Genomic DNA, 26,834 nt, shown 5'->3' on the forward strand with positions numbered 1-26,834 from the left:
CGAGGAAAACAAACGAGTGACCAAACGAAAGGTTCTTACTCAAGGAGTACCGCTCATGCAGTATTCAGGAAGCGCGTCGGTGACGCGGTTGGCGAAACAGCGTGCGCGAAGGAAGCTCAGGGTACGTGACCCGCTTGCTAGACGCGCGGGTGTAGCTTGTATAGCAAGCGCATACAGTCCCCGCTGGAGAGCTGCGCTGTGAACGACGGCAGGCCCGCTGCGGAAATAACGCCGTAACCACTCTGAGTAACTATGTGGGCCTGGAAATACGCCCATCATTTCAACATACGCAATCGCAGATAGTTGCAATATAGCAGGGGTTCTGCAGTTTTCCCAAATGGACGCTGCTATAGCACCGTCCAACGCTCAGTCTCAGTTGCGAGTTGAGCCTTGTGCGCATCCATGAGAAATATTGCAGCTTGTAGCTTGGAAAGAAGTGTTGTCGACATTTAAACAGCATGTTGATGGTAGATTTTATTGACCACAAGAGGGCAGGTAGAGTTGTGTAGATGAAAACCTGTTTTTTAGATGAAAAACCATCTAAAATTTGTAATCTATGTAGACTTTGACCTAATGAACTACAACCTCAAAGCGATGATAATTATAACTATGCGGTCGAAATCCTGCACCTGGAAGGGATTACTTCACGCACACGGAGCCTTAACATACATACATACATACATACATACATACATACATACATACATACATACATAGTTTAGAAAGAAGGCGCGCATCGTGCAACCCAACCTATAAAACGTTGCTCGATATATATATATATATATATATATATATATCCTTGCGAAACAACAGCGGGCGCACGCATATAGCAAGCGGGTAACGTACCGCCAGGCTCCTTTTCGCCCGTTGTTTCGCCATTCCAGCGCAGTTACTGCTATTAGCATTGAATCAATAGGTGACACCTTCTAGTGCCACTGGGACAATGCGTAATGTATGATGCAGTATGCAGCCCTATCCTGTCCTGGGTGTCATTATTTGTTGGCTAATATATAACTAATAAAAATCGGGCTCCTCTGTTTGATTTGTTTTCGTTTATTATCATGTAACGGATACGAAAGGTAGGTACAAAAAGAAAGAAGAGTAGACGAAGGAACGAACAATTTTAGAGGACAGACTGCGCTGCGATCACGTCACGATCATCGTTCATCTCCCGTAAATAAAACCATTTCCTCACCACTCTTCGTAAGAGTTGTGGCGGGGTAATCGACACCCGAAGACGGCGGCTGAACCTAAAGTTCTTCCACGGAGCCGTCGCCTTGCTGGACTGCCACCGTATCTACCGGAGTTGAATGTGTGCCACGACGCAGAGGAACAACGGCCCATTCCAACTGCTGCGCCGACCAGTTCCGTTCAACAACTGAGAGATGCGCGTCCCTTCGCCCGGAGATCGGACGAGGACGTCGAGGAATGGCTCATCCATTATCAACGGGTGAATGCCGCCAACAAGTGGAACAGCGCTTCTCAGCATTCGAACAACGCGTTTTTTCGAAGGGATATTGCATTGGAGTCGTTTCACAATCACGAGGAAACGTTCACAACATGGGGCAAATTTGCTTCGGAAATCAAGGAGCGATTCCGCGACTCCGTGACGAAAAAGAAAAGGGCAGAACAGACGCTACTGCAACGCGCGCAAGTGCCAGGCGAAACCTGCATCACCTACATTGAGGCACTAATAAAACTGCGTAGGATGGAGGACACTCGAATGTCTGAAGACGACAAAGTCGGGCATATTCTAAAAGGGATTGCGAATGATGTTTACAGTTTCCCCATCGCAGTTTACAGTTTCCGTCGCCGAATGGTGCTCAAAAATACAGGTGCTCAAAAAGTTCCACACACCTAAGTTGAGCTTACAGCAATCTAACGGAGCGTATGGTGCCGTCTACTCTCCAAAATTAAGATAAAATAGACAGCTTCAACCTTCTTGAGTACGATATCTGAATAGTGGCGCCCCAAAACGCAACAAGAACTTACGTGCATTCATAATTTTGCCTTCATTGCTCTTGAAATTTGATAAAACATCATAGACTGTGTCTTTTTTTTTTTCCTTTAGCCTTGTCTGTATGCGTCGACAAAGTGGAGTGTACAAAATGTATAGCCCAACAAACGCGATCAAGCGCTTCAGTAGAAGTATTTCAGCGACAGCGGATTGGCCCCAATCATGACGAATGGGTCGAGTGACACTTATCCTATGTCAGTCCACTCACGCTTGCCCAGTACTGGTTTACTCATGCAAAATGAAAACTTGCTCAGAAAATAAAGTGGAATACTTGTGCTTACCAGCTGTCATTAGGAAACGTGAAAAACTTGGCAGAACTGGAATTCCCGGTCTTAGAACCCCACAGAGCTGCGGAACACATCTGATGCCCCCCTTAAACCATCTCGTCTAATCCTTCCTTTCCTGCGTCTTCTGTTCGTTGCACGCCCTATCAAGCCTCTCTGTCTTATCTTTCCCATCTTCGTACTTGGACGACAACCGAAGCAGATGACCAAGCGCGAGCCAACTTGTGATGTCGCTGAGCGAGTTGCAAGGGTGAGCCGCGGTAAGCTCGACGGGCGCACGAAGACAACCACTTCCCGCGCTTCGCCTGATTTAAAATACCCAAAAAGAGAAATAAAAAAAATCAGTTAGGACGTCCGGCAACCGCTTGGAGCGCGCATGTTTCTTGAAACCGAAGCTAGCACTCGCGTTCCGGGGGCTGGCTGAGGTACTGAGCCGGATGCGCAGTGTCGATGGGTAGAACGCGGCAGAAAATCAATCAATCAATCAATCAATCAATCAATCAATCAATCAATCAATCAATCAATCAATCAATGAGTGAATGAATGAATTAATCAATCTTTATTTCGGACATAAATACAAGTAGGCATGTCCACGAGGCCGTGGCTTACGATATCTTCATTAGTAACTTTGTTGCAGTATACAGGAAACCCTTTGTCATGAAAGAGCCAAAAATCAGTACAACGACGCGAAAGCCTTGGGTAACCAAAGAGCTTTTAAGGAAAATTAGAAAACGAGATAGGTTGTATGCGAAGTTCTTAGAAACTCGGGAACCTTTACATCTTAAATTGTTTAAGACCTTAAGAAATAAGGTAACAAAACAATTAAGAACGGTAAGAGACGCGTATTATATTCGGGAGTTTGAATCTTGCACAGGGCAAAGTTATAAACTGTGGAACAAGATAAACGCTCTTACGGGACGGAAGCAGAAGGGTGAGTCACCACAACAAATTTCATTAAACGAACACCTAGTGAAAGACCGGGAACTTGCTGATGTATTTAACCAATACTTCGCAGCCATGAACTTTGACCAAAATTCTCGCCCCCCTGATGATACCACAGCACCTAGAAACAAAAATTCTGTTTTTTTCTTCCACCAACTGACTCTTCTGAGGTGTGTTCCGTTTATTTGAACCTTAAATATATACGTAGTTCTGACATAGACGACCTGCAGATACGGCCTATTAAGCGTGCCATTTATGAAATCGCCCCTATTTTGGTGTATATTTACAACTTGCGTATTTCTGGGGGTACTTTTACTGATAGAATGAAAACTGGCAGAGTAACCCTCCTTTTTAAAAAAAGGTGACACACAAATAGTATAAAAACTATCGCCCCAATATCGATCCCCCCAATTTTCTCAACGGGCTTAGAGAAAATTATGCAAAATCAGTTGTCATCATTTTGTAGCAGATACCACCTTATAACTGATGCTCTGTATGGATTTCAGAATCACAAATCCACAGAACTGGTACTCTTAGATCAGAAAGAGTACATATTAAGAAACTTTGAAAAAGAGGTTAATAACCATCGGTATATTTGTTCATTACACGCAGGCTTTTGACCACATCAATCATAATATTCTCCTGAGTAAGCTAGAATGGTATGGGGTAAGGGGCAGACCACTCGCATTATTAACCACTTATCTCAATAACAGGCATCAATTTGTGTCAGTAAATGAATTCAAATCGCAACCCAAACAAATAATTTCAGGTATACCACAAGGAAGTATTCTCGAGCCGCTACTTTTCAACATTTATGTCAAAGATCTAATATCTATTTACCAAGAAGCAAAATTTCTCATGTATGTCGATGACACAAGTATTTTCTTATCGTCTGATAACTACACAGCATAACTGAGAATGGCAAATGAACTTCTTGATAGGCTTTCTATTTGGTCAAACAAGAATTGTCTAGAGGTTAATTGCAATAAGACCAAAGTAATAATTTTTCGAACTCCAGGTAAAGAAATCCCACAGAATCAGGATATAATGTTTGAGTCTATGAATATTGAATTTGTGAACACAAATGAAATTCTTGGTGTAACCTTCTCCAACAGATTACAATCGGACGACCACATAGATTCAGTCCTCATTAAGCTCAGCAGCACAGTTGGTATACTAAGTCGCAATAGACGCACTTTCTCCACTTCTGTTAAAATACTCCTTTATAATGCTTTGTTTCCCTCGCATATCAATTATTGTCGTTTAGTATGGGGTACTACCACACAAACAAATCTTAACAATATACTTGTTATGCAGAAAAGGGCGCTACGTATTATTGTCAACGTATCTTACACTGAACAGACCGAACCACTCTTCGATAGGTACCATATAAGGAAAATTCATGACTTGTGCATATACAGACTCCTACAGGAGTATTACATCAGTATAAAGAAAATCGTAATGTTACGCTTGTGGAAATCACCAACCTGCATCACAATGTACCTGCCTCCGCCACCCGCCGCACTGAAATATGGAATGTGGTAAGACATAGGACGAATTATAAAAAACAGATCCTTGAAAATAATTTACCGAGGTTATTAAATTATTTTAAAGAAATAGACATTGATATTGGAAAAATGTACCCTCTAAAATTTAACGCTTTTCTATGCTCTTATGCTTAGGTGTTACTATATAAGATGTAGCATATTTCTCCCTCAATAATTTTTCAATAAATCTTCGATATCGCTTATCTCTTAAAACTTATTTGGAAGCCTTACATTGCCTTGTTTACAAGCTTCTTTTGACCATTTTTGTGCTTTGTAACCACTGCTCTGCCAAGTGTATAAGATGCAGGGCCGGTAAAGCCTCAAGAAGGCTTTTTACCTTTCATCCTCAACAGTGCATTTGCGTTGTAATGTTGGAATGAATACTTTGATTTGATTTGATTAATTCTTTAGAGAAAGTGATACCAATTATGGCTGAGGGAAATTGACATAGATTTGCATTTATTAGTCTTTAGGATCATTAACCAGTGATCACACCAGTGTGTAATGCTGTTCAGATCATTTTGGAGATAAATGCAGTCATTACTGTTAGTGATAGTTCGATAGACAACGCAATCGTCAGCGAACATACGAATTTGAGAGAAAACATGCAATGGGATATTGTTAATGTGTATTAGGAACAGAAAGGAACCTACAATGGAACCTTGGGTGGCGCGTGATCTTACCGGAAGAAATTCCGAAGTGGTATTGTTAACACAGATGGACTGGCATTGGTTACTAAGAAATTCTTTTATCCATGTTACGATGTCAGGGTGGAACTTCAAGCGAGAGAGTTTTAATTATAAGCGTTAGTGAGCTACCTTATCGGACGCTTTTGCAAAATGAAGGAAGATATTATCGGTTATAGTGTTATATAGTATCGATATTTGAGTGTAGGTCATGAAGGAATGTAGCTAATTGAGTGTCACACGACCGATTATTAGGGAAGCTGTGTTGCGACGTATGCAAAAAGTTATTACTGTCTAGGAAATTCGTTAGCCCTGAGCATATGACGTGTTCGATGATTTTGTAAGGGACACTAGTTATGGGTATGAGACGATAGTTTATGGGAGTGTGCCTCATGATAGTGATTAGGAAAACAGCGAAGTTAGGTATATGGCAGAGATGCTCTTCGTGTATCATTTTATTCTTGGAGGGGCTTTCATCAACACTGGCTGATAAGGATAATTTATTATTAATAATGACTGCTGATATTCCATCACGTGATATCATATGAGATGTGTTCACAAGGTAAAAATTATGATATATCTGTGCGATGTGTCGGAGCGGTAATAGGCGTAAGGATGTTGGTTTTGTGCAATGTTCATGTGCTCAGAAGTCAACTGCGCATATGCGTTGCCAATCGCGTTTTCTTATGTATTGCCCCGACAGAGAACGCCCTTTCACACCGGCCTTTTGTGCTTCGTGCATGCGCCGCTTGTTTCAAAGGTTGCTACCGCACTTTCAAACATACTTGAATCGGTGAGGGGAATTTAGGGAACATCCTAATAGTTCCATACCTCGAGACCTACAGCGCTGTCGTAAAGTATGACACGCTATGAGAAGTAATGTAATGAATGCAAAGTTCTGGCAGCCTTCATTTCTTTAATGTGAATATTGTTATGAAGAGCAGGAATTTGTACACTGCACTAAATAAATAGCTATATATTTTGGGATACAAGCGGCTTGCATTCAAAAGAGCACTAACTGCTCGGTTTGTGCTCGTGACCTAGCACAGAGGCTGTTTGTGCAGATACTAGCGGCATAGTAGACGAATATATTACAGGTGAAAATTATATGCGCCCTTCTGACTCTGTACAAATTTAAGGTTTTCTGATGAAAATCAATGTGCACGTAGATATAAACAAAGAAAACTGAAGACAGATGTGTTCAAATATGATATTCCCCTAGCAGCCAGCAAAGTCAAACGATCGAAATTTTGACGACAGTTCCTCGCTGTCTTCACATGCTCACGCTACCAATGCAGGCAGATTACAAGAGGCCAACAAATAAAGACACCAAGGACAACATAAGGAAATTACATGTACTAATCAATTGAATTTCAAAAAATGATAAATTACTGAAAATGAAAGTGGATGAAAAAATTGGCCGCAGGTAAGGCACGAACCCACGTCTTCGCATTACGCGTGCGATGCTCTTTCCCATTGAGCTACCAGGGTGCCGTTTTTCCATCCACTTTCAGGGGCATATATGTTTATTTACTGCAACCCATGGATCAATGGATGTTTTGAGCGGCCCCTTTGGAACGGGGCGGTCGGTTTCGCCACCGAGCTGATGTTGTTTTATTGCCTAATGTACTTCCTATGGTAAAGAAGCAGAAAAAAGAAAAAAAAACACGATGAATTCCGACAACCAAAGTTTCGGAACCGCTATTGTGAATTTTGTTTTTGCACGCCTCCGTTGTTTGTCGTTCCCTACTTTTCGTCCACTAATATTGCAATCACCTCTTACTAATCTGCATTGCAAAGATGTTTACCTCCCGCCTGCTCTCGCTGAACCCAAGGGCTCCAAGGAGGGCAGTGATTCCTAGATCGACCACTGGGAAGGTATCTTCACATTCGAAAAAATACAATTTCCACCATTTCCCTATCTTTACCGCAGCAAGCACGGATGTATAAGCCAGCGCCACCACTCACAAGCCTTGGCGGAATATGTGGAACATCCTTTTCTGCTGCAGGACCTTAACGTCACCTTATTGTTTTACAGCGGAGCTTTCTATGACAAAGGATCCTTGGATTTCATCGTGGCGTAAGGTCGACAGAATAATGTCATCATATATGGCTAATACCCGTAAATGCAATTGCTCATTGGCCTCTAATGCAGAAGCTACAAGCACTCAGCGAAGTGAAGCGAAGAGTGCATACATTCTTTGGAATGTATGCACTGGACTATGGGTCGGAGACCAGTCCCTAATATTTCAATTTTTCTGTCCGTCTGATAGCCTTTAAAACTTTTTTGTGCTCTGTACTCGCCGTGGGACTACCTGGAGTTCCCCGCCCACCTGGAGAAGCACATAAAGCGACCCTTTAGGCGCTCTCTGCAGTGTCCACCACGACAGGAAACATCACCACCGCACTCCACGCTGCATCCATGGCAGCCGTGGCAACTACTAGTCCTGTAGTCCCTGCTGTAGCAGCTACAGACCAAGGCCCTGAGAACAAGAGACTGCGTGACGAAGAGGAGATGGACTAGGCATCCTTCACTGTCGTATCCTACAAGAAAAATTACGCAGATCCCACGCACTGTGGGGACCAATGTAAGCGAAGCTTTCTGTGCTGGGTGATTTCATTGACGTTAATTAGCGGTGATGTTGACTGCTAAAGCTTAATTTCTTCAACGCTTAGTCTAACACGAGAGTGGTGAGTTGATGTTAACGTTAGCCTGCGTGCACCGCTGCTGTTTGTCTGCGTAGTAGATAGAACACACAGTAGAGGTGTTTGCTGGAGGCGTCGTTGTGAGCCATATATCATAACCTATGAGAGGATTGAGCTTTGTCATTGCTTCACATGGTACATGCCACGACGGCAGAAGTGTTAAACTTGGATTATGGGGCTCTACGTGCCAAAACCACAATCGGATTATGAGGCACGCCGTAGTGGAGGACTCCAAATTAATTTTGACACCGTGATGTTCTTTAACGTGTCCCAAAATCTACGTGCACGTGCGTTTTCTACTTTGCCCCCGTCGAAATGCGGCTGCTGCGGCTGGGATCAAATCAGCGACCTCTAGCAATGTCATAGCTGAAAAGCTACCGCGGTGGGCACAGAAGTGTTCATTTGACAGTCGACCGATTCCGTAGTGTCGTAACGTCACCTGGACTCTACGGTGCGCCTTAATTAATGCGGCTCTGTTTCTGTACGTCCTACGTAGTTTGTCCACTTGACATATTTGCATTGTCTTCATTTTTCAGAAATAGCAGCAAGGTACAGTACCGTACCTTGAACTTAAGCTTATCCTGTTTACCCGCAACCGCCGTCGCAAAGTAGTAGGGTTTCCGAGCCTTCTCACGTCACCCCTCCCCCACTCCCTTGAATGGGAACTGCCTCTTCTTCTCACTAGTCTCTACAGTTCTACCTACGTCCCCTCTGGACTCGCCCCTTAGTAGAAAGGGAAGCGCTACAGTTTTTGCAATGCTTCTGAGGTGAGTCACGGATAATTGCAGCTGTCTAGAGGCTAAAGTGGCGACGCCCAGCAAGCTCCAGAGGGCACTATGGACAGTCGACGCGGTGGGGTGAAAACGAGTTTCTCCCGTCACCTTTCCTCTCTGACTCGCTTCTGTTATGTATACGCACACTCTGAACCACCCGCCTCCGCCACCGCGGTGGGCCGCACAGCAGCAGCTACAGCAGCAGCAGCAGTGGGAAAGTTGAAGGAAGAGGGAAAGAAAGCTTCGCTTTAAAAATGTGTTGGCATTCCTGTTATCTTCAGGCCTACCCTAGAAGGAGGAAACCTATGGAATGTTAACCCTAGCATAGTGGCATCCGCAGTTGTAACGTCGGCTCGAGAGAAAGTTCTCAGCCATCGCCTTAACAAGGACGGCAGCCAGAGGCATGCTTACAGTGTCAACACACCCCGCCGCCAACCGTTTGCTCACGGTAACGGCAGCTAGCTAGCGTGGCTGTAGAAGCTCGTGTCCCATATTCAAACACGGCCAGCTATTGCAAAATGCACCATGTACCTCTCAGTTGGTCAAATGAAGACCTACAAGAACATCTACGCGACCAAGGCGTCGTTACAGCAAGGTGGCTCACCACTTACACCCCTGAAGATGGCGGCAAGGTCAAAGACACACGCGGTCGATTTGTTCTATTGGAATTCGCCAAGGATTCACCTTTACCTCACCGAGTTACGCTTGGATTCTGTAGTGACCCTGTCACCGAATGCGTCGCGCCAGCGACGCAGTGTTATAAAGGCCAGAGGCATGGTCAGATATCGGGACATTGTACCGGCCCAGTGTTCTGCGAAGTGCGTGCTGGCCCCCATTCAGAGAAGAAATGCACCACCAGGGCGGAACCTAAATGCGCCAACTGCGGTGGCCCGCACCCTGATTCATATGGAGAGTGCGTTAAAAAGAAGTCTGCTACACTTGCTCGCGCGGTAAAGCAAGTACAAGAGAAACCACCCAAGCTTCATAAACCACCGCCTAACCCCGACGTGGTTTTCGCGAAGACAACAAACAACTCCCAGGAACAATCACCACAAAGCCAAAGTACATCTGGCAACACATACGTTGATGCGGTTAGAAAAAAAAAAACAAAACATGGGAAGCGCGCGGCCTCATAGCCTCTGTCGAAGCTACCGGAACGTGTCGCAGAACACCCGCCAAACGACTACTGCCGCCATCAGCCTCAGGCGCCACAACACGACAGGATGACCTGCAAAAGGCAGCAGCACGGAAGCACCGAACAAGACATTGCACGCTTACTGATTCTGATGTTGTTTACAGCCCTCAAAGCTCTTGTCCGCGCCAACCCCTCGTCAAGATGTTTCCCAGAGGTAGAAGCCGTCCTTACAATGAAGCTGTCGGTGTCGGCATCTTACGTTCCGCAGGGGCACACTACTTCACAGTATTAATTAGGGCTTCTGGAACGACAGCCTCACCTGAGCTGACCATCCACAACATTTTTCGCACATGCACCATATTCTAGTGGAACGCCCGTGGTCTTCGCTCGAAACTCAGATTTCCGGCAGCTGCTGTGAGCGTATCACTTCCCCTTCATAGCCATCTCTGAATCACGCGTCGAGGAACAATTCCGCATGCGAGGTTACTATATTCATCGTTCACAGCAACCGGATGAGATCAGCAGATTACTCATAGGCTTTGGCAAGGATATCCGGCCTCCCTGGTTGATAATGCGCCTCACAGTGACAATGAATATGTGTGTGCCATAATATAAATAGGCCAACAAGATTACACTGTCACTGGAGTACACCTTGAGCCAGGCAGGCCATTCGATGCTTCGAGGCTTGAAAACTTGATTGGAACGACACCTTGTCCGCATATTATTTGTGGAGACTTTTATGCTCACAGTGAAATTCAGGGCAGCTCAAACACATGTTTACGAGGAGCGAAGCTCGCAGAGCTTCTCTCAAACTATTCAACTGAACCTGTAAATGACAGCCGTATAGCGTATAGGCGTGGGATCGTTCCCCAACTGCGGTAACTTGGTTTTATCATCCGCGGTCGTTCGATTATTTTTATCATTTCTTTAATTCAATTAGCAAGTGCAGGTAATTTCCATTATGCTTTCCTTGGTGCCTTTGTTTGTTGGTTTCTCATGATATTCTTGCTATTCTTTCTCTTTTTATGCAATGCTTATCTGTTCATTCCTTTTCTCTTCTTTTTCTTTCTTTTTGACATCTTTCTGTAATAATGCAAATATCGTTTTGTGCCAAGATTGCAATGTCTTTATGCATCGATATCTTTTACCGATTGTATTTTGTGATAAAGTGTGCCATACGGCCCCCTCACTCTATGCCTCTTCGTAGGCCTGTGAGGTATTTTTAAATAAATAAATAAAAATAAATTAGAATTTCCGACATCGTTGTTTGATAATTACTTACAGTATCTGCCTTCATTAAAACTTCTTTCTGGGCGAGTTGGTGCATACTTGACATGAAAACTGTTTACAGCGCAAACACATGCAACCACAAAGTATAATGGACAGGACACAAGCGCTGACTGTCAACTAACTTTTATTAGCGGAAGACGGGTGCCTTATATAAGGGGAAAGGCAGAAGTGAAGGGGGAAGGGAGTGATACAATCGGGGAAAATGACGATGCGCATCGATGAACGAACGTGCCAGCATTCAACGCATTCAGACACGAAGAAACAAGAAAACGAAAAAAAAGTAGACAAACACTAACAAAAGGCGAGGGATACTAAGATACAATGAAATCAGTAAGCAGCCGCTTCCAAAAAATTAAGCTCTGCCGCAAAAAGCGATACAGAAGGGGTGCTTACGCACTTGCTGCCATATTTGTGTATGTAGAACGCTTCCAAACTGACGCGCGCCGTCGCGTCGGCACTTTTGCCGAGAATCTTTGTCTCTCCCAAACGAGCCTCGCATCCTGTGCATCCAATTACATGCGCGACCAAATGTGCGTACTTGTCCTTTAAGTTGCTTAAATTTCGGGCATGTTCCCCCAAGCGTTCATTAATGCAGCGGCCGGTTTGGCCGACATAAGCCTTTCCACACTTCAAGGGAATGGCGTAGACCACTCCTGTGGCACACTTGATGAACGGCTTCTCATGTTTTAGCTGGCAACCTCTTTTTTTAGAGTTGCAGATGCGTGGGCACAACTGTGCCAGCTTGTTGGGTGCCGAAAAAACAACGGAAACACCATGCCTGTTGGCTACCTTCTTAAGACTGTGCGAAGTCTTGTGCAGGTACGGCACAACCAAAGGCTTGTCGGTCTTCCGACGGTCATCTTTTACTCGTGTTCCCAGTTTTAGCTTCTGGAAGAGGGTCTCAGCCACCGCAATCAAAACCGAATGGGGGAACCCCGCCGCCACAAGTCGGCTGGCCTGATTCTCAAAACTTGTCTGCATCAGGTGCGGGCACGACTTCTGAAGAGACGATTCCAAACAGTGCGACGCTATAGCTCTTTTTACAGTTTTGGAATGCGCTGAATCATATGGCAGCAAGTCCTTTTTTGCGCGAGGGAAGTAGCCCCAGCAAACGTGCTCTTCATCAAAGGTTAGTCTCAGGTCTAAGAACTGTAAGGCGCTTGCGTCAGGTAGTTCGTGGGTAAAATTTAGCCCAAGTGCATGCTTGTCAAATGCGTTTAAAACTTCACCTACTGTAGAGAGGTAGGTGAAGGCCGTCTGCTTTTTTAAAAGCACTAAAAAGTCATCTACGTATCTAAAAACCTTTAAAACGAACCCCCCCAAAAAAGACCTATCTAAAAATCTATCTACCTTTGCTAAAAAAATATCGCAAAGAATTGGAGCCACGCAGGACCCAATGCAGATACCGTTGCGCTGCAAAAAAGGCAGGTTGTCATAAACAATAAAAGTAGATTTGAGGTAAAACTGCAATAACGATATAAAATTATCTACTGACAAGCCTGTTGAATTCCGGAATGACACTTCTCCGTTTGCTTCTACGCATTCTCTAACAGCCAACAAAAGCTGATCTTGAGGCACAGAATAAAACAAGTCCTGTACATCTACGGAAAAACCAAAGCCAATGTTGTCTGTGCTCTCAAGAAACAGCGCGACATCCGTAGATTTCTTTGTTAAGAACGGATCATCCAAAGCAAGCGTTTTGAGATGCTTTTGCAGAAACCTACTAACGTTAATTTGCCACGACCCTTCTTCACTAACGATAGTCCGGAATGGAATATCTGGTTTGTGGGTCTTGGCTGTAAAAAATGCGTTTAGGCTACTACCTCTGCTATTAGCAATATCCCTCGCAAGTTTGTCAAGATTTAATTCCCTGCAGAAGTTAATAAACTTGGTCTTGACCCTAACGGCACTCTTCTTAATGGGCTCAAAATTCTTATTGATTGCCACTTGCGCTTTTTCATTGAACATTCCCTTTGGTAGAACAACAAACCCTGTTTCTTTGTCTGCTTGAACAAGCATAAGGTTCTTTCTTTTAAACAAAGAAACCACACCATTTAACACATTTCTATGATTCTGCGCGTCAACAACGTTTGGTGAGCACTTTCGCAGACAGTCTACACCCTCAAGAAGGCAGCGGTCCTGGTCCTCTTCATTTCTCGCTTTCATGGCCAATTTCCTGTTCGTTGCAATCAGCTCATGGGCTGAGACACCAGGCTCCAAACCATATTTTGGGCCCTTCTGCAGGAGACGTGTTACATTCTCAGGCAGGGAAACATTTCCAAGGACGGTTACACTTCTTTTAATCCCTTGTGTAGTGTCGCTGTTGCCTAGACAAGACAGCAACAGGTTCAGAAGGCACCTCCAATGGTACTCCATGAGTTGAGCAGCTGTACACAAGGGAGTAAAAGAAGTGTAACCGTCCTTGGAAATGTTTCCCTGCCTGAGAATGTAACACGTCTCCTGCAGAAGGGCCCAAAATATGGTTTGGAGCCTGGTGTCTCAGCCCATGAGCTGATTGCAACGAACAGGAAATTGGCCATGAAAGCGAGAAATGAAGAGGACCAGGACCGCTGCCTTCTTGAGGGTGTAGACTGTCTGCGAAAGTGTTCACCAAACGTTGTTGACGCGCAGAATCATAGAAATGTGTTAAATGGTGTGGTTTCTTTGTTTAAAAGAAAGAACCTTATGCTTGTTCAAGCAGACAAAGAAACAGGGTTTGTTGTTCTACCAAAGGGAATGTTCAATGAAAAAGCGCAAGTGGCAATCAATAAGAATTTTGAGCCCATTAAGAAGAGTGCCGTTAGGGTCAAGACCAAGTTTATTAACTTCTGCAGGGAATTAAATCTTGACAAACTTGCGAGGGATATTGCTAATAGCAGAGGTAGTAGCCTAAACGCATTTTTTACAGCCAAGACCCACAAACCAGATATTCCATTCCGGACTATCGTTAGTGAAGAAGGGTCGTGGCAAATTAACGTTAGTAGGTTTCTGCAAAAGCATCTCAAAACGCTTGCTTTGGATGATCCGTTCTTAACAAAGAAATCTACGGATGTCGCGCTGTTTCTTGAGAGCACAGACAACATTGGCTTTGGTTTTTCCGTAGATGTACAGGACTTGTTTTATTCTGTGCCTCAAGATCAGCTTTTGTTGGCTGTTAGAGAATGCGTAGAAGCAAACGGAGAAGTGTCATTCCGGAATTCAACAGGCTTGTCAGTAGATAATTTTATATCGTTATTGCAGTTTTACCTCAAATCTACTTTTATTGTTTATGACAACCTGCCTTTTTTGCAGCGCAACGGTATCTGCATTGGGTCCTGCGTGGCTCCAATTCTTTGCGATATTTTTTTAGCAAAGGTAGATAGATTTTTAGATAGGTCTTTTTTGGGGGGGTTCGTTTTAAAGGTTTTTAGATACGTAGATGACTTTTTAGTGCTTTTAAAAAAGCAGACGGCCTTCACCTACCTCTCTACAGTAGGTGAAGTTTTAAACGCATTTGACAAGCATGCACTTGGGCTAAATTTTACCCACGAACTACCTGACGCAAGCGCCTTACAGTTCTTAGACCTGAGACTAACCTTTGATGAAGAGCACGTTTGCTGGGGCTACTTCCCTCGCGCAAAAAAGGACTTGCTGCCATATGATTCAGCGCATTCCAAAACTGTAAAAAGAGCTATAGCGTCGCACTGTTTGGAATCGTCTCTTCAGAAGTCGTGCCCGCACCTGATGCAGACAAGTTTTGAGAATCAGGCCAGCCGACTTGTGGCGGCGGGGTTCCCCCATTCGGTTTTGATTGCGGTGGCTGAGACCCTCTTCCAGAAGCTAAAACTGGGAACACGAGTAAAAGATGACCGTCGGAAGACCGACAAGCCTTTGGTTGTGCCGTACCTGCACAAGACTTCGCACAGTCTTAAGAAGGTAGCCAACAGGCATGGTGTTTCCGTTGTTTTTTCGGCACCCAACAAGCTGGCACAGTTGTGCCCACGCATCTGCAACTCTAAAAAAAGAGGTTGCCAGCTAAAACATGAGAAGCCGTTCATCAAGTGTGCCACAGGAGTGGTCTACGCCATTCCCTTGAAGTGTGGAAAGGCTTATGTCGGCCAAACCGGCCGCTGCATTAATGAACGCTTGGGGGAACATGCCCGAAATTTAAGCAACTTAAAGGACAAGTACGCACATTTGGTCGCGCATGTAATTGGATGCACAGGATGCGAGGCTCGTTTGGGAGAGACAAAGATTCTCGGCAAAAGTGCCGACGCGACGGCGCGCGTCAGTTTGGAAGCGTTCTACATACACAAATATGGCAGCAAGTGCGTAAGCACCCCTTCTGTATCGCTTTTTGCGGCAGAGCTTAATTTTTTGGAAGCGGCTGCTTACTGATTTCATTGTATCTTAGTATCCCTCGCCTTTTGTTAGTGTTTGTCTACTTTTTTTTCGTTTTCTTGTTTCTTCGTGTCTGAATGCGTTGAATGCTGGCACGTTCGTTCATCGATGCGCATCGTCATTTTCCCCGATTGTATCACTCCCTTCCCCCTTCACTTCTGCCTTTCCCCTTATATAAGGCACCCGTCTTCCGCTAATAAAAGTTAGTTGACAGTCAGCGCTTGTGTCCTGTCCCTTATACTTTGTGGTTGCATGTGTTTGCGCTGTAAACAGTTTTCATGTCAAGTATCTGCCTTAGGCCGGTGTTTTAAATCTCGAAATCAATGACGCGGCTTTTAGTGAAAGAATCATCTCGCATTTACTTAATATAGCGATCTAATCAGATATCGAAAATATCATGTTGCTGAATCTTGCATCCCGTTGTTCAGTGCATTTTTGAATTTTGATTATTTGATGTACCTAAAACCAACTGGAATCTGAAAGAGAAGTTGTGTGTTTTTGCAGTCTCGATATAGTGCTGAAATTATTCGCGTTCATTAATAAGCTGTTATAGCGAGAGTGGTAGGAGAGAATGCTTTGCGATTGTTCCATATGAATGTTCATGTAGGTACGTCAGAACCGCAGCACTCAGGCTGGTGCCGCCGTTTTACGCAATGTGACCTGTAATTGACGCCACTCCGAGTTCACCAAAGTGCGCTAATAATGAGGAAACAATTGTCCACTGTCATAGCAATAATAAGCGAAAGTTGTGGACAAAAGCCTTGTCAATTCGACTTTACCTGTTTTCTTTCCAAGCATGGCACTGAGATGCCGATGAGCAAAAAGTAAACCAATAAAATGCAAGAAAGCACAATGATTATGTGTTTCTGTCTCACTTCCCAGTGACATGCAGCGGCGAAGACAAGTTTTGCCAGCTGGTTCGTGCTGACATATTTTCCACTGCTTGAGCCACTGTTACCAGTTCACTCGATTGGGAGCCACCTTATTCCCTCCGCTGATTCACCTTGTGTTCGCCGTCCCCCTCAGTGCTTTCGCTCTTTTGTTCCACAACTGCGTTTTCTATCATCTGCTGCATCGCCCATCAGCATACTTGATTTTAATAGTTTTTGAGAGCGTGAACACGATTGCGTGAATTTACTGCCTACTGTGCTGCCTACAGAGGACACTCCTAGCACGCCATATAATTCTTCCACCGAATGCGCGTGCTTGTCATGCTTAGTGCTTAACTCCAGCCTTCGTATCGTGGCAATTGCATGACGCCGATGAGAAGCGGCGGCCAAGCATTTGTTGTGCTGGCTGCTCTGACGTCCGCTCCACGTCGCTGCGACATCAGCCGCGCACGATACCAGCCATCGCCACGCCACCACCACAATTGGGTCATTTATTATCCAAGATAGTAATGACAATATTACAGTTATTTAAAATAGTCATAGTTACAAGAGTATATTGCAGTTTTTATTTGGAGGATGCGCGGCAAAGCGCACGAGGAAGCCAAAGGGCACCAAACAGCCCCCTGAGAATGGTGCGAAGCAATCGGTGCAAAACAAGCAGGATACCTTTTAGGTCCGCCAAATGACTTCGCAGAGCGTGACCGACCAGCACGATTTAAGGCACCGCTTACTTCGTGTTTATTCAACGAGAAACACGATTTTTCGCCGTAAGACATTTGTGCGTGGAGCTTACACATAGAGGTAAAAAAAAATCAATAATTATTTTGGTTAGTCGCTTGCGCGAAGTGTCTACCATTTGTCGCGCCTAGCTTTGGAAACTGATATCAGTGTTATTGAGAAAATGGTTATTTATAGAGAAAATATATTTTTATCTTATTTCTTTCTTTCTTTTTCTTTTTATTTACAGAAAAGGCCATCGATGACTTGGAGATGACCGTGGTCCGCTGCAAGCCCGAGACCATCAGTGCCCTCTGCAAGTCCACGAAGTTCAGCAAAGAAGAAATCAAAAGAATCTATCAAGGATTCAAACAGGTACTTCCACAGGTCGTTTTCTAGGGAAGCTTGAATATGCCTTAGGGGTGGGGAGTGGAGGGACGGGATGGGGTTGCTAGTGAATTTCACAAACGGCCTTTCGAACCTCCTGATCCAATTGGTATGGTTCAACTATTGAACGAACTAAAAGAAAATGGTAATAGAAAAAAAAACAGAAATGAACTTCAAATGTTACGAATGCTAGAAAGCTTATTTTCGGCGAAAGGTCACTGATATTCTTATTATTCCTTTGTCTTCGGGTCGTAGATGCGTACGATAAAAGGCAGATGCCAAAGTACAAAATAAAGTTGATACCTTTCATATTTCGTCGTAGTGCAGTGTCCGCATGTGCTAAATAGGTGGCTAAGCGAACCAGTAAACAGACAGGAAGGAGATGAAATAGAAATTGTTTTAAATATAGCGTCAGGAAACTAAACTATCTTTACTTCGATCACGCAGTGCGCGCTGCTCACTGAAAGAATCACAAGTTTAGTGCATGCTAAAGAAGAAGGTAAGAACTTAAAGGACGACGCCAGGGTGCAATATCTACGGGCAAAATTACGTGTCATAGCTTTGGAGTGAGCATTGAGTGCTTAGTAAGCCTCACTGTAGACCATTTCTTTTCGCTGTCATCTTCGAAAGATGGTTCAACAGTAGCGAAGGGCAACAACTAAACGGAAGGGTTTTTTGAACATGATGCAAAATCGACTGTCATGCTGCAAGGGCGTAGTGCTGACAGAAATATTGTGGTTTAACATTCCGCTCGAGCACCTCTGATGGAGTTAAAACAAAGCGCAGCGCGGCATGATCATGCGATGAAGCGCGAAATGCAATGGCTTCAGCGCAGCATGGACAACGCACTAGCACCTACCATGCGTCTCACAGTGGTGGCGTGGTGAAATGCACCACCAGCGGCTGCGATGCATGCGTCCAACCTCGATGTCGCATGAGCTGAAAGTGACGGAAAACTGCCGGCATTGGGTAGAGCTTGCTGTGAGACGCGCTTTCCAAATTCCGGGAGAGATTTACCCTAACCGATTCTCAGGAAGCACGTCCCGTCTGATGGGCCGCAGCATACCCAAGGTTGCCCAACAGATTATTCGACAGCCACCCCACACCGTCTTCATTTGACCTGAACTCCTGACCATGCCTCACTTCCGGGTAAGCCACTCAGCGCACGCGGTCACCGCAGAAATCAACCTCCTAGCGGCCCCGCCTGGCGAAGCCAGTTATGCAGATCGGGTAGTGCCCCACGCTCGCATAGAGATATATTAAACTGCTACAGAAGGGCATGACACACCCTTGGTCCACCGCCACCGTTCTCGCGAGAGGAAGCGCTAAACCCGAGCTCCAGGGGCACACATAACACAACCTCCGCTCTCTCCACAAATTTCACCCCGACCGCTACGGCGATTCCTGCTCCGGCCGCAGTAGCTCATCAGCGGCGTTCCATGTCACGACGGAGTCCACCACAACATTTTTCTCTCCCCTGCCACTCATCCTCCACCCCCTTAGCAAAAGAAAAGCTGCGCGGCGATGCCCTCTTCGCCGGACCTCCCGAAGTTCACCGCGCTCTAATTCAAGGGGCCCATGACAGTTTGCAGATCGTCATAGGGACGCCGGACTAGGGGACTCTCCCACCCTATTTGTTTTTTCTTATGAGCAAATAAAAAGTTTTGCTCTGTCTTCCGTGCCCAACAAAAGGATGCTATAGATTTAGAGGGACAGCTCAGCGAACCAGCGGGCCAGCGGACCCAGACGCGACTGCACATGTTCGACCGCGCATGTGCACTGGCGTCTACGCTAGCCAGCTGGCTCGCTGAGCTTTAACTCTCTACCCTGTTCTGAGCGGAACTGACAGTTGAGAATTATAGCTCAGCGGCCCAACGGGCTTAACGGGCCAGCGTTGATGCCAGTACGCATGTGCGGTACAACACGCGCACTGGCGTCTACGCTGGCCCGCTGGGCCCGCTCGGTCACTGTCTCGTCGAGCTGTAACTCTCTACTGTCAGATCCGCTCTGAAAAGAGTACGCATACAGCTTCTCAGCTGGAACGCAAGTCACAGCCATTATCGAACGCAGCAACAGAAGCAGCGCAGCTACGGTCGATCACCTCGGTGGCTATTGCAGGGCCGCAGAACGAACGCAGGCGCTCACATGCTGCGAGCTGCTGCGTTCCATCGTGGCCGTGCGTTGCCCCGGCAGCCCCAACGAGGTGATTGAGCGTAGTGCCTAGGTGGCATTCACTTCGATTCGTTGTTTTCGCATCTAAAGTGACACCGCGTTCGTAGAGACCTTTCAACCGACCGCGCGTGAACTGCGCATGCGCCGCCGAGTGTGGCAGCACGACAGGCGGTGCGTGGGACCAACGTCGCGACTCGATCGCCCTTACAACTGCTATTTCAATAAAAATCATCGTTGATCCCACATTGCCAAGAAAATTTGCCAGGGAGCTTCATGATTTAAGAGAAATATGGGGTTTTACTTGCCAAAGCCACTTTCCGATTATGAGGCACGCCGTAGTGGAGGACCCCGGAAATTTTGACCACCAGCGGTTCTTTAACGTGCACGTAAATCTAAGCACACGGGTGTTTTCGCGTTTCGCCCCCATCGAAATGCGGCCGCCATGGCCGGGATTCGATCCCGCAACCTCGTGCCGAACACCATAGCCACTGAGCAACCACGGTGTGTTAGCTTCATGATTGTCTCGGGTATACCACAACTTGTTTTTTTTTTTTCATGAAACTGCCACGAATGTACATCTTTCTGCAAGATTGATTTCTTATAATGCTTCATTTTCTTACGCCTGCTGCTACGTAACAAATGTCGCATGAAGTTGAGTATCTACGTGGCATGCTAAATTTGTATAATATCTATCAACTAACATTGGCGCAGAAAGTAGACGAACGAACCGTTATTGGTGCAAAAGCACTGCTTGACTCATTGGGCGTTTCGCCAGTGTCCGGCGGTGGTTGTAGATTTAATGGTAGGAACGCTAAAACGCAAGTAGCATGTATGAGATCGATGCAGAGTACAGAAAAAGGTCATAATGTATGGAAAGTGGTTATGAAGACATATTCAAGTATGATAGGCTAAGTGATTTGAAAAGAAAATTTCGAATACATTTCGCCGTAGGCGGATTCGAGCCGGCGCCACCAAGCAGTACGAGCCAGAGGCGTTACATCTACTCCACACGTGTGGGCGTTCTCGGTGAGGTGAAGGAGCGCCGAATTCGCGCGGCGCGCCTAGCGGTTCGTGACGTCACTGGAGAGGGCTCGCCACTTGCACATAAAAGGACACGTGCGCCTACTTATACTTATCGCGTCTCGGCGGCGCCTGCGAGGCCAAGTGGCCGGCCGCAGAAGTAGGCCCCGGAAGAAGCACGGGACCAGCGCAACGCGGGGGCTCGGCGTGCAAAGCGGCGAGATGAAGCCCATCTTCGTTAACGTGAGGCCAAAGCTAAACAGAAGGAGAGGCACCGTCACCTCGTTTGTCAATGGAGTAGATAAAGAAAAGATTGTAATGGTTCTAAATGTATGTGTTTCCATTAAACAATTCCGGGAGCCCGAAATGCTTCAAGGGCTACTGCGAAAGCACTAAAGACAACCCTTTTAGGGACTTCATAAGATTACCTTGGGAAACTGCTTAAGGAAACAAAAGTTCACCACAATAGTTTGCCAATGTAGTCCCCACATTTGTTTCCTTTAGTGCTTGTCGCCGTTGCCACCGCAAGTGTGGCGAGCTCCCCAGTTTTTGATCCTTCACTGTGATAAGACAAACAATGCTGTATATTTGTGCAAGGGGTGCATGATTTACCAACTCACACAGTTGTCGGTATGCTCTTGGATTTTCTCAGAATAACTGTTCGCGAAAGCCACTCCCTATAATCAAAAGCCCACTCTAGTGGCAAACAAGAACTGAAATTTTTGCTCAGGTCAATGCACAAGATATGCGCCTGACGAAAGAACTTAATTACTTTTTTTAAGACAATGCTTCCTATTTAGTGTCATTAAAGACAAGCGAACGAGCATTTCAGGCATGCCATCTGAGCGCAGTCTGTCGAGCCCTACCATAACATTTTCGTGTCGCTATCGCCTCACGTATTGCAGAACCCTTTGCGCAGAATTAAAGTTTACAATTTTGAATCGAGAACAGTAAACTATAAATAAAAATAGATAATAATCAACAGATTGCTGCAAGAGTTGCTTCTTTCAGTTGCGGAAAAATCTGGGGCATCTGGATTCTGCGTATCGCATGACAAATGCGATACAGGAACAGCTCATGTTAGTTGTATAGGTGCGTTCACCTCGACGTATGTACCCATTAACTGCTGCAGTAAATACCTGTGTACGAAGGAAGTGTTGCAAAACTACCAATAAATTAGCTATCGATAGAATAAGCTGTCGACAGTGGTACGCTACATCGTTAACTTTTGCTATTAGTAGCGCAATGAATAATTTTGCTGTTTGTTCACGTAGTTCAATATTGGGCCATAAATCACTTACACTCGGTACATTTATTTTCGCAGGAATGTTTGATGAATGAAAGAACATATTTGTCTCCGCTGTCAAAATTATGAATATGGCTATAACATTTACTTTATGCTCAGAAGTAATCTATATTTAACCAGACGAACTAAATTCTAATTATTTTCGCTACCGTGGAATAAAAAGTTCAATCAACATTCGTTGCAGCGAAGGTATACATGGTTCAAACTTTTTACTATCAATCCGTGAACAATTACGCGTTTAGCTTAATCATGCGTTACTTAGGCATTCCGTAAGATCACGTCAGCTTTTCTTCCCTTCACTTTTCTGCTGCTGTATTAAATTGCGTATGTACTATACCTAATGAGTCAGAACAGACATTCTGCTGGTAACCCTATGTTGTAAGGATGCGCAAGTACAATGCATAGACAATTAGAGAGCAGCTTTGTGCAGCTATGACTTGATCTTCAGAATCCTAACGGACTGCGTTTTCTTCACTGTGGCTACCGCGCCAGGTACTGGTGAAACACTTCTGTCACGTGATTTTATGCTATCCGCATGGCAAAGTATACCACGCAGTGCCAGAGTACAGAGACGTCTCCCTGTGAAGCGTTCCGTGAGGAGTCCACCGTGTGAACGCAGAGTCCTAGGATTGTTAGAGCCATCTGCATAGCGTACGGTTCCGAAAATGTGGAAAACCGTCGCTAAGTTTATGTAACAGTGATATCGTGCGGCACGTCTTGTGGTACCAATAGCGCTATCGATAGCTTTCTCTTTCGTCATCAATAGTTCAACAGCGACTCAAATATCCATGACGTCTATTTTGATATTCATAGTTTTCCACACCAGCATCACGATCGAATCCCCGCCGCCGCGGCCGGGATTTGATCCCGCGTACTCGGGCCCCGCCAAAGGACCAGGCAGGATTCCGTAAAGGCTACTCAACAATAGACCATATTGACACTATCAATCAGGTGATAGAGAAATGTGCGGAATATAACCAACCCTTATATATACCCTTCATTGATGACGAAAAAGCATTTGATTCAGTCGAAACCTCAGCAGTCATGGAGGCACTACGGAATCAGGGTGTACATGAGCCATATGTAAAGATACTGGAAGCTATGTATAGCGGTTCCACAGCCACCGTAATCCTCCACAAAGAAAGCAACAAAATCCCAATAAAGAAAGGCGTCAGACAGGGAGATACGATATCTCCAATGCTATTCACAGCGTGTTTACAGGAGGTATTCAGAAACCTGGAGTGGGAAGAATTGGGGATAAAAGTTGATGGAGAATACCTTAGCAACTTGCGATTCGCTGATGATATTGCCTTGCTTAGTAACTCAGGAGACCAATTGCAATGCATGCTCACTAACCTGGAGAGGCAAAGCAGAAGGGTGGGTCTGAAAATTAATCTACAGAAAACTAAAGTAATGTTTAACAGTCTCGGAAGAGAACAGCAGTTTACGATAGGTAGCGAGGCACTGGAAGTGGTAAGGGAATACATCTACTTAGGGCAGGTAGTGACCACGGATCCGGATCATGAGGCTGAAATAACCAGAAGAATAAGAATGGGCTGGGGTGCGTTTGGCAGGCATTCTCAAATAATGAACAGCAGGTTGCCACTATCCCTCAAGAGGAAAGTGTATAACAGCTGTGTCTTACCAGTACTCACCTACGGGGCAGAAACCTGGAGGCTTACGAAAAGGGTTCTGCTGAAATTGAGGACGACGCAACGAGCCATGGAAAGAAGAATGATAGGTGTAACGTTAAGGGATAAGAAAAGAGCAGATTGGGTGAGGGAACAAACGCGGGTAAATGACATCTTAGCTGAAATCAAGAAAAAGAAATGGGCATGGGCCGGACATGTAATGAGGAGGGAAGATAACCGATGGTCATTAAGGGTTACGAACTGGATTCCAAGGGAAGGAAAGTGTAGTAGGGGGCGGCAGAAAGTTAGGTGGGGGGATGACATTAAGACGTTTGCAGGGACAACATGGCCACAATTAGTACATGACCGGGGTAGTTGGAGAAGTATGGGAGAGGCCTTTGCCCTGCAGTGGGCGTAACTAGGCTGATGATGATGATGATGACTCGGGCCCCGCGTCCACTTTTATTGCCACTAATTTATTATTGCTTGATTCAATTAGTAAGTACGAGTAATTACCGCTCTCCTTTCCTTGGTTTCTTTGTTAGTTGGCTTCTCATGATATGATTATTGAAGATCAGGCTCCTCGTATAACCCCCTTTCTTTTCATTCTTAATAAATTCAAAGTTAGAAGTGTGCTACGTAAGTGTGGTTTTCTGAAATTACTGTATTCGTACTTCTGTGTATCTTCAATTTAACTTTGCTGCCTGGAGTAACCAGCACGCAAATGGCTCAAGGGCACTGAAATCATAGTAAAGTGCACCCTAACAGAACTACGCATTTGAATTTGATAGAGCCATTTGATTAAAGGGAGACGGTCTGTGCAACAGCTTCTTATACGTTGTGCCGCCTACATATTTCGTGACGATGTTTAAAAGCGGTCTTTAGAGCCTCATTGTTCAACACGCGACGAGATCGCCTTGTGCATATTTTTGGGGGCTCTGAGAAGAATACCTGCATGCTGGTTACTTCTGTAATGTCTACGTGACGCTCAGTTGGGCTGCGCGTTATCTAAGCTTCGCAATTCCCTCAATACTTTCTTAGGTGCACGACGAGGTTGTCATTAGACGTTGCAGAAACCTTATTTAAAGTCATAGAAAACGTCTCAGGTTGGCCTTCTATTACGCCACGGGTGCCGCCATATTTGCTCACGTGACAGCGCCCGTCAATACGCCCCTTCTAAACGTTGTGTTTGCTCTTGTTTACAATGGCCACGGTGGCCGCTTGCATAGCTAAGACAGCCGCAATTACGACTAGCACGGTGAGTGGTTAGATGACACAAGACTTTGCCCAAAGATGCAGGTATCATGTTCAAGGTGAGGTTATTTTATTAATCACATGAAAATAAGTACACTGTGGATGATAGAAAGGTGGGACGCTATACCTCTCGTAGGAGTTATGAACGATAAGGGGGAGTTAGCGGGCGTGCTTACTATTGAAGACAAAGAGAGAAAGAGTGCATGAGCTTGATGCTTGCATAACCCTACTATATTCATTACAGCGGTAGATTTGTGAAGCTGTTGACACCGTGTGCCTGTTGTCGTTAAGTGTACGCGCAATGACTGTGTAGGGAATAGGCGTGTGTGTGTGGGGGGGGGGGGGGGGGGGGGGCTACACACGCAGACAATGCCTGTTTGGGATCTTCCCAGACGAAGGTGGTTGATTCTGACGGCGTCATTGCTGTCATCAGCGCCGAGTGAATAACTTGTACATAGTTTTTCTACTACTTGCAGCACAGATGAAAACGTATTCGCGTCGCGTGGAAAAAAAAATGGCAAGTTACCGAGCGATCACTTGCCTGCTGTTTAATTACCGGCGTATTACGAAAACTTGTGGTGCCCGCCTAATATTCCATGTTTGATTTTGCTGTTATGGAAAGTGAAGTTGTCCAAGTATGTCAATTGCTCCTCGGTGTGGAGGACGTAACGCTGACTTACATGCTTATCAAAGTTCACCATGTAATATTTTTCACCAGCGTTGGCGGCAACGCTGTGTTGTTACTGCAGATGGTGTTTGCCGGGAATTCAATCCCAGGAACATGTTGCCGATCATTGCGTGCAATCTTTTACACAGCGCCTGTGGTTGAGGTGCTCGCCTTGAGAAGTGTGTACGATGAAGGGTCGTCAATAAGGGCACCCCGTGAGCAGCTGAGGCGGATAAAGCACGAGCAGTATCATCTCACACACTGAAGTCGCATTAACTACTGAACATACCTTGCCTTTGCTCTTTTACACTTAAAAAAATAATACTAAGCTATTCCAGGAATCTAGGCGACACGTTGCTGGAGCAGTGGGTGGGGGCTGAGGCGTGCTTGCTTTCGACTGAGAAGACGCTCAAGAGTGGCGGTCCTGTGGTGGCCCCTGGTGGGCAGTGCTGACTGATCGCCTTATTGCACACATCGGTCAGCAGGGTATATTTTACATATTGTCAAGATGTGTTCTACTTCTTTAATGTGCGAGTTTATGCAGCTTGTTCGGTCCAAAGAAAAAAGCCGTTCAGAAACATCTTTCAAAAAACGTAATGTTTTTACAACACATAGCTTTTTTTGGTTATTTGGTTTTAGAAACAGACGGTCACTTCTCTTGTTTGCAAACTTTGAAACAATGAATAAAAAGATATCAATGTGTGTTTCGCTATCATAGTTCTCAAAAAATGTCAATGCCTGTTTTACTGTTATAGCTCTCAGATGAGATCAGTCAGATGCGACTTACTGTGTGCAATAAATGAAAGGTAATTCAACATATCTTGGAAAATAGAAAGCGTCTGGACGTTTCAGCTTTAGATATGACTGCCAAAACTGGAAGAATCTTTGTCGCACAGCGGTATTTTCTTGTTTTTGTTTGAGTGAGCTTTAATCTGTGCCAGAAAATTCAAATGGGAAGCGCATATTATGATAAACATCTCTATACGTAATAGGGGAATAAGGAAAAAGTACAAGAAAACCGAACAAATGC

General features: G+C 45.1%; 1 protein-coding gene across 4 annotated transcripts in view; it reads left to right on the plus strand.

The window, feature by feature from the left end:
- The window catches only part of LOC126535535 (Kv channel-interacting protein 4-like), a 298,260-nt gene that overhangs the window by 184,704 nt on the left and 86,722 nt on the right, over positions 1-26,834 (plus strand). For all 4 annotated transcript variants that reach the window (XM_050182354.2, XM_055073188.1, XM_050182349.3 and 1 more), the window contains one exon: positions 17,618-17,742. In XM_050182354.2, coding sequence (XP_050038311.1) covers positions 17,618-17,742 — 125 coding nt within the window. The remainder of the gene's footprint in view (positions 1-17,617; positions 17,743-26,834) is intronic.

The sequence above is a fragment of the Dermacentor andersoni genome, chromosome 7 (genome assembly GCF_023375885.2).
Source record: "Dermacentor andersoni chromosome 7, qqDerAnde1_hic_scaffold, whole genome shotgun sequence".
Classification (NCBI taxonomy): Eukaryota; Metazoa; Arthropoda; class Arachnida; order Ixodida; family Ixodidae; genus Dermacentor; species Dermacentor andersoni.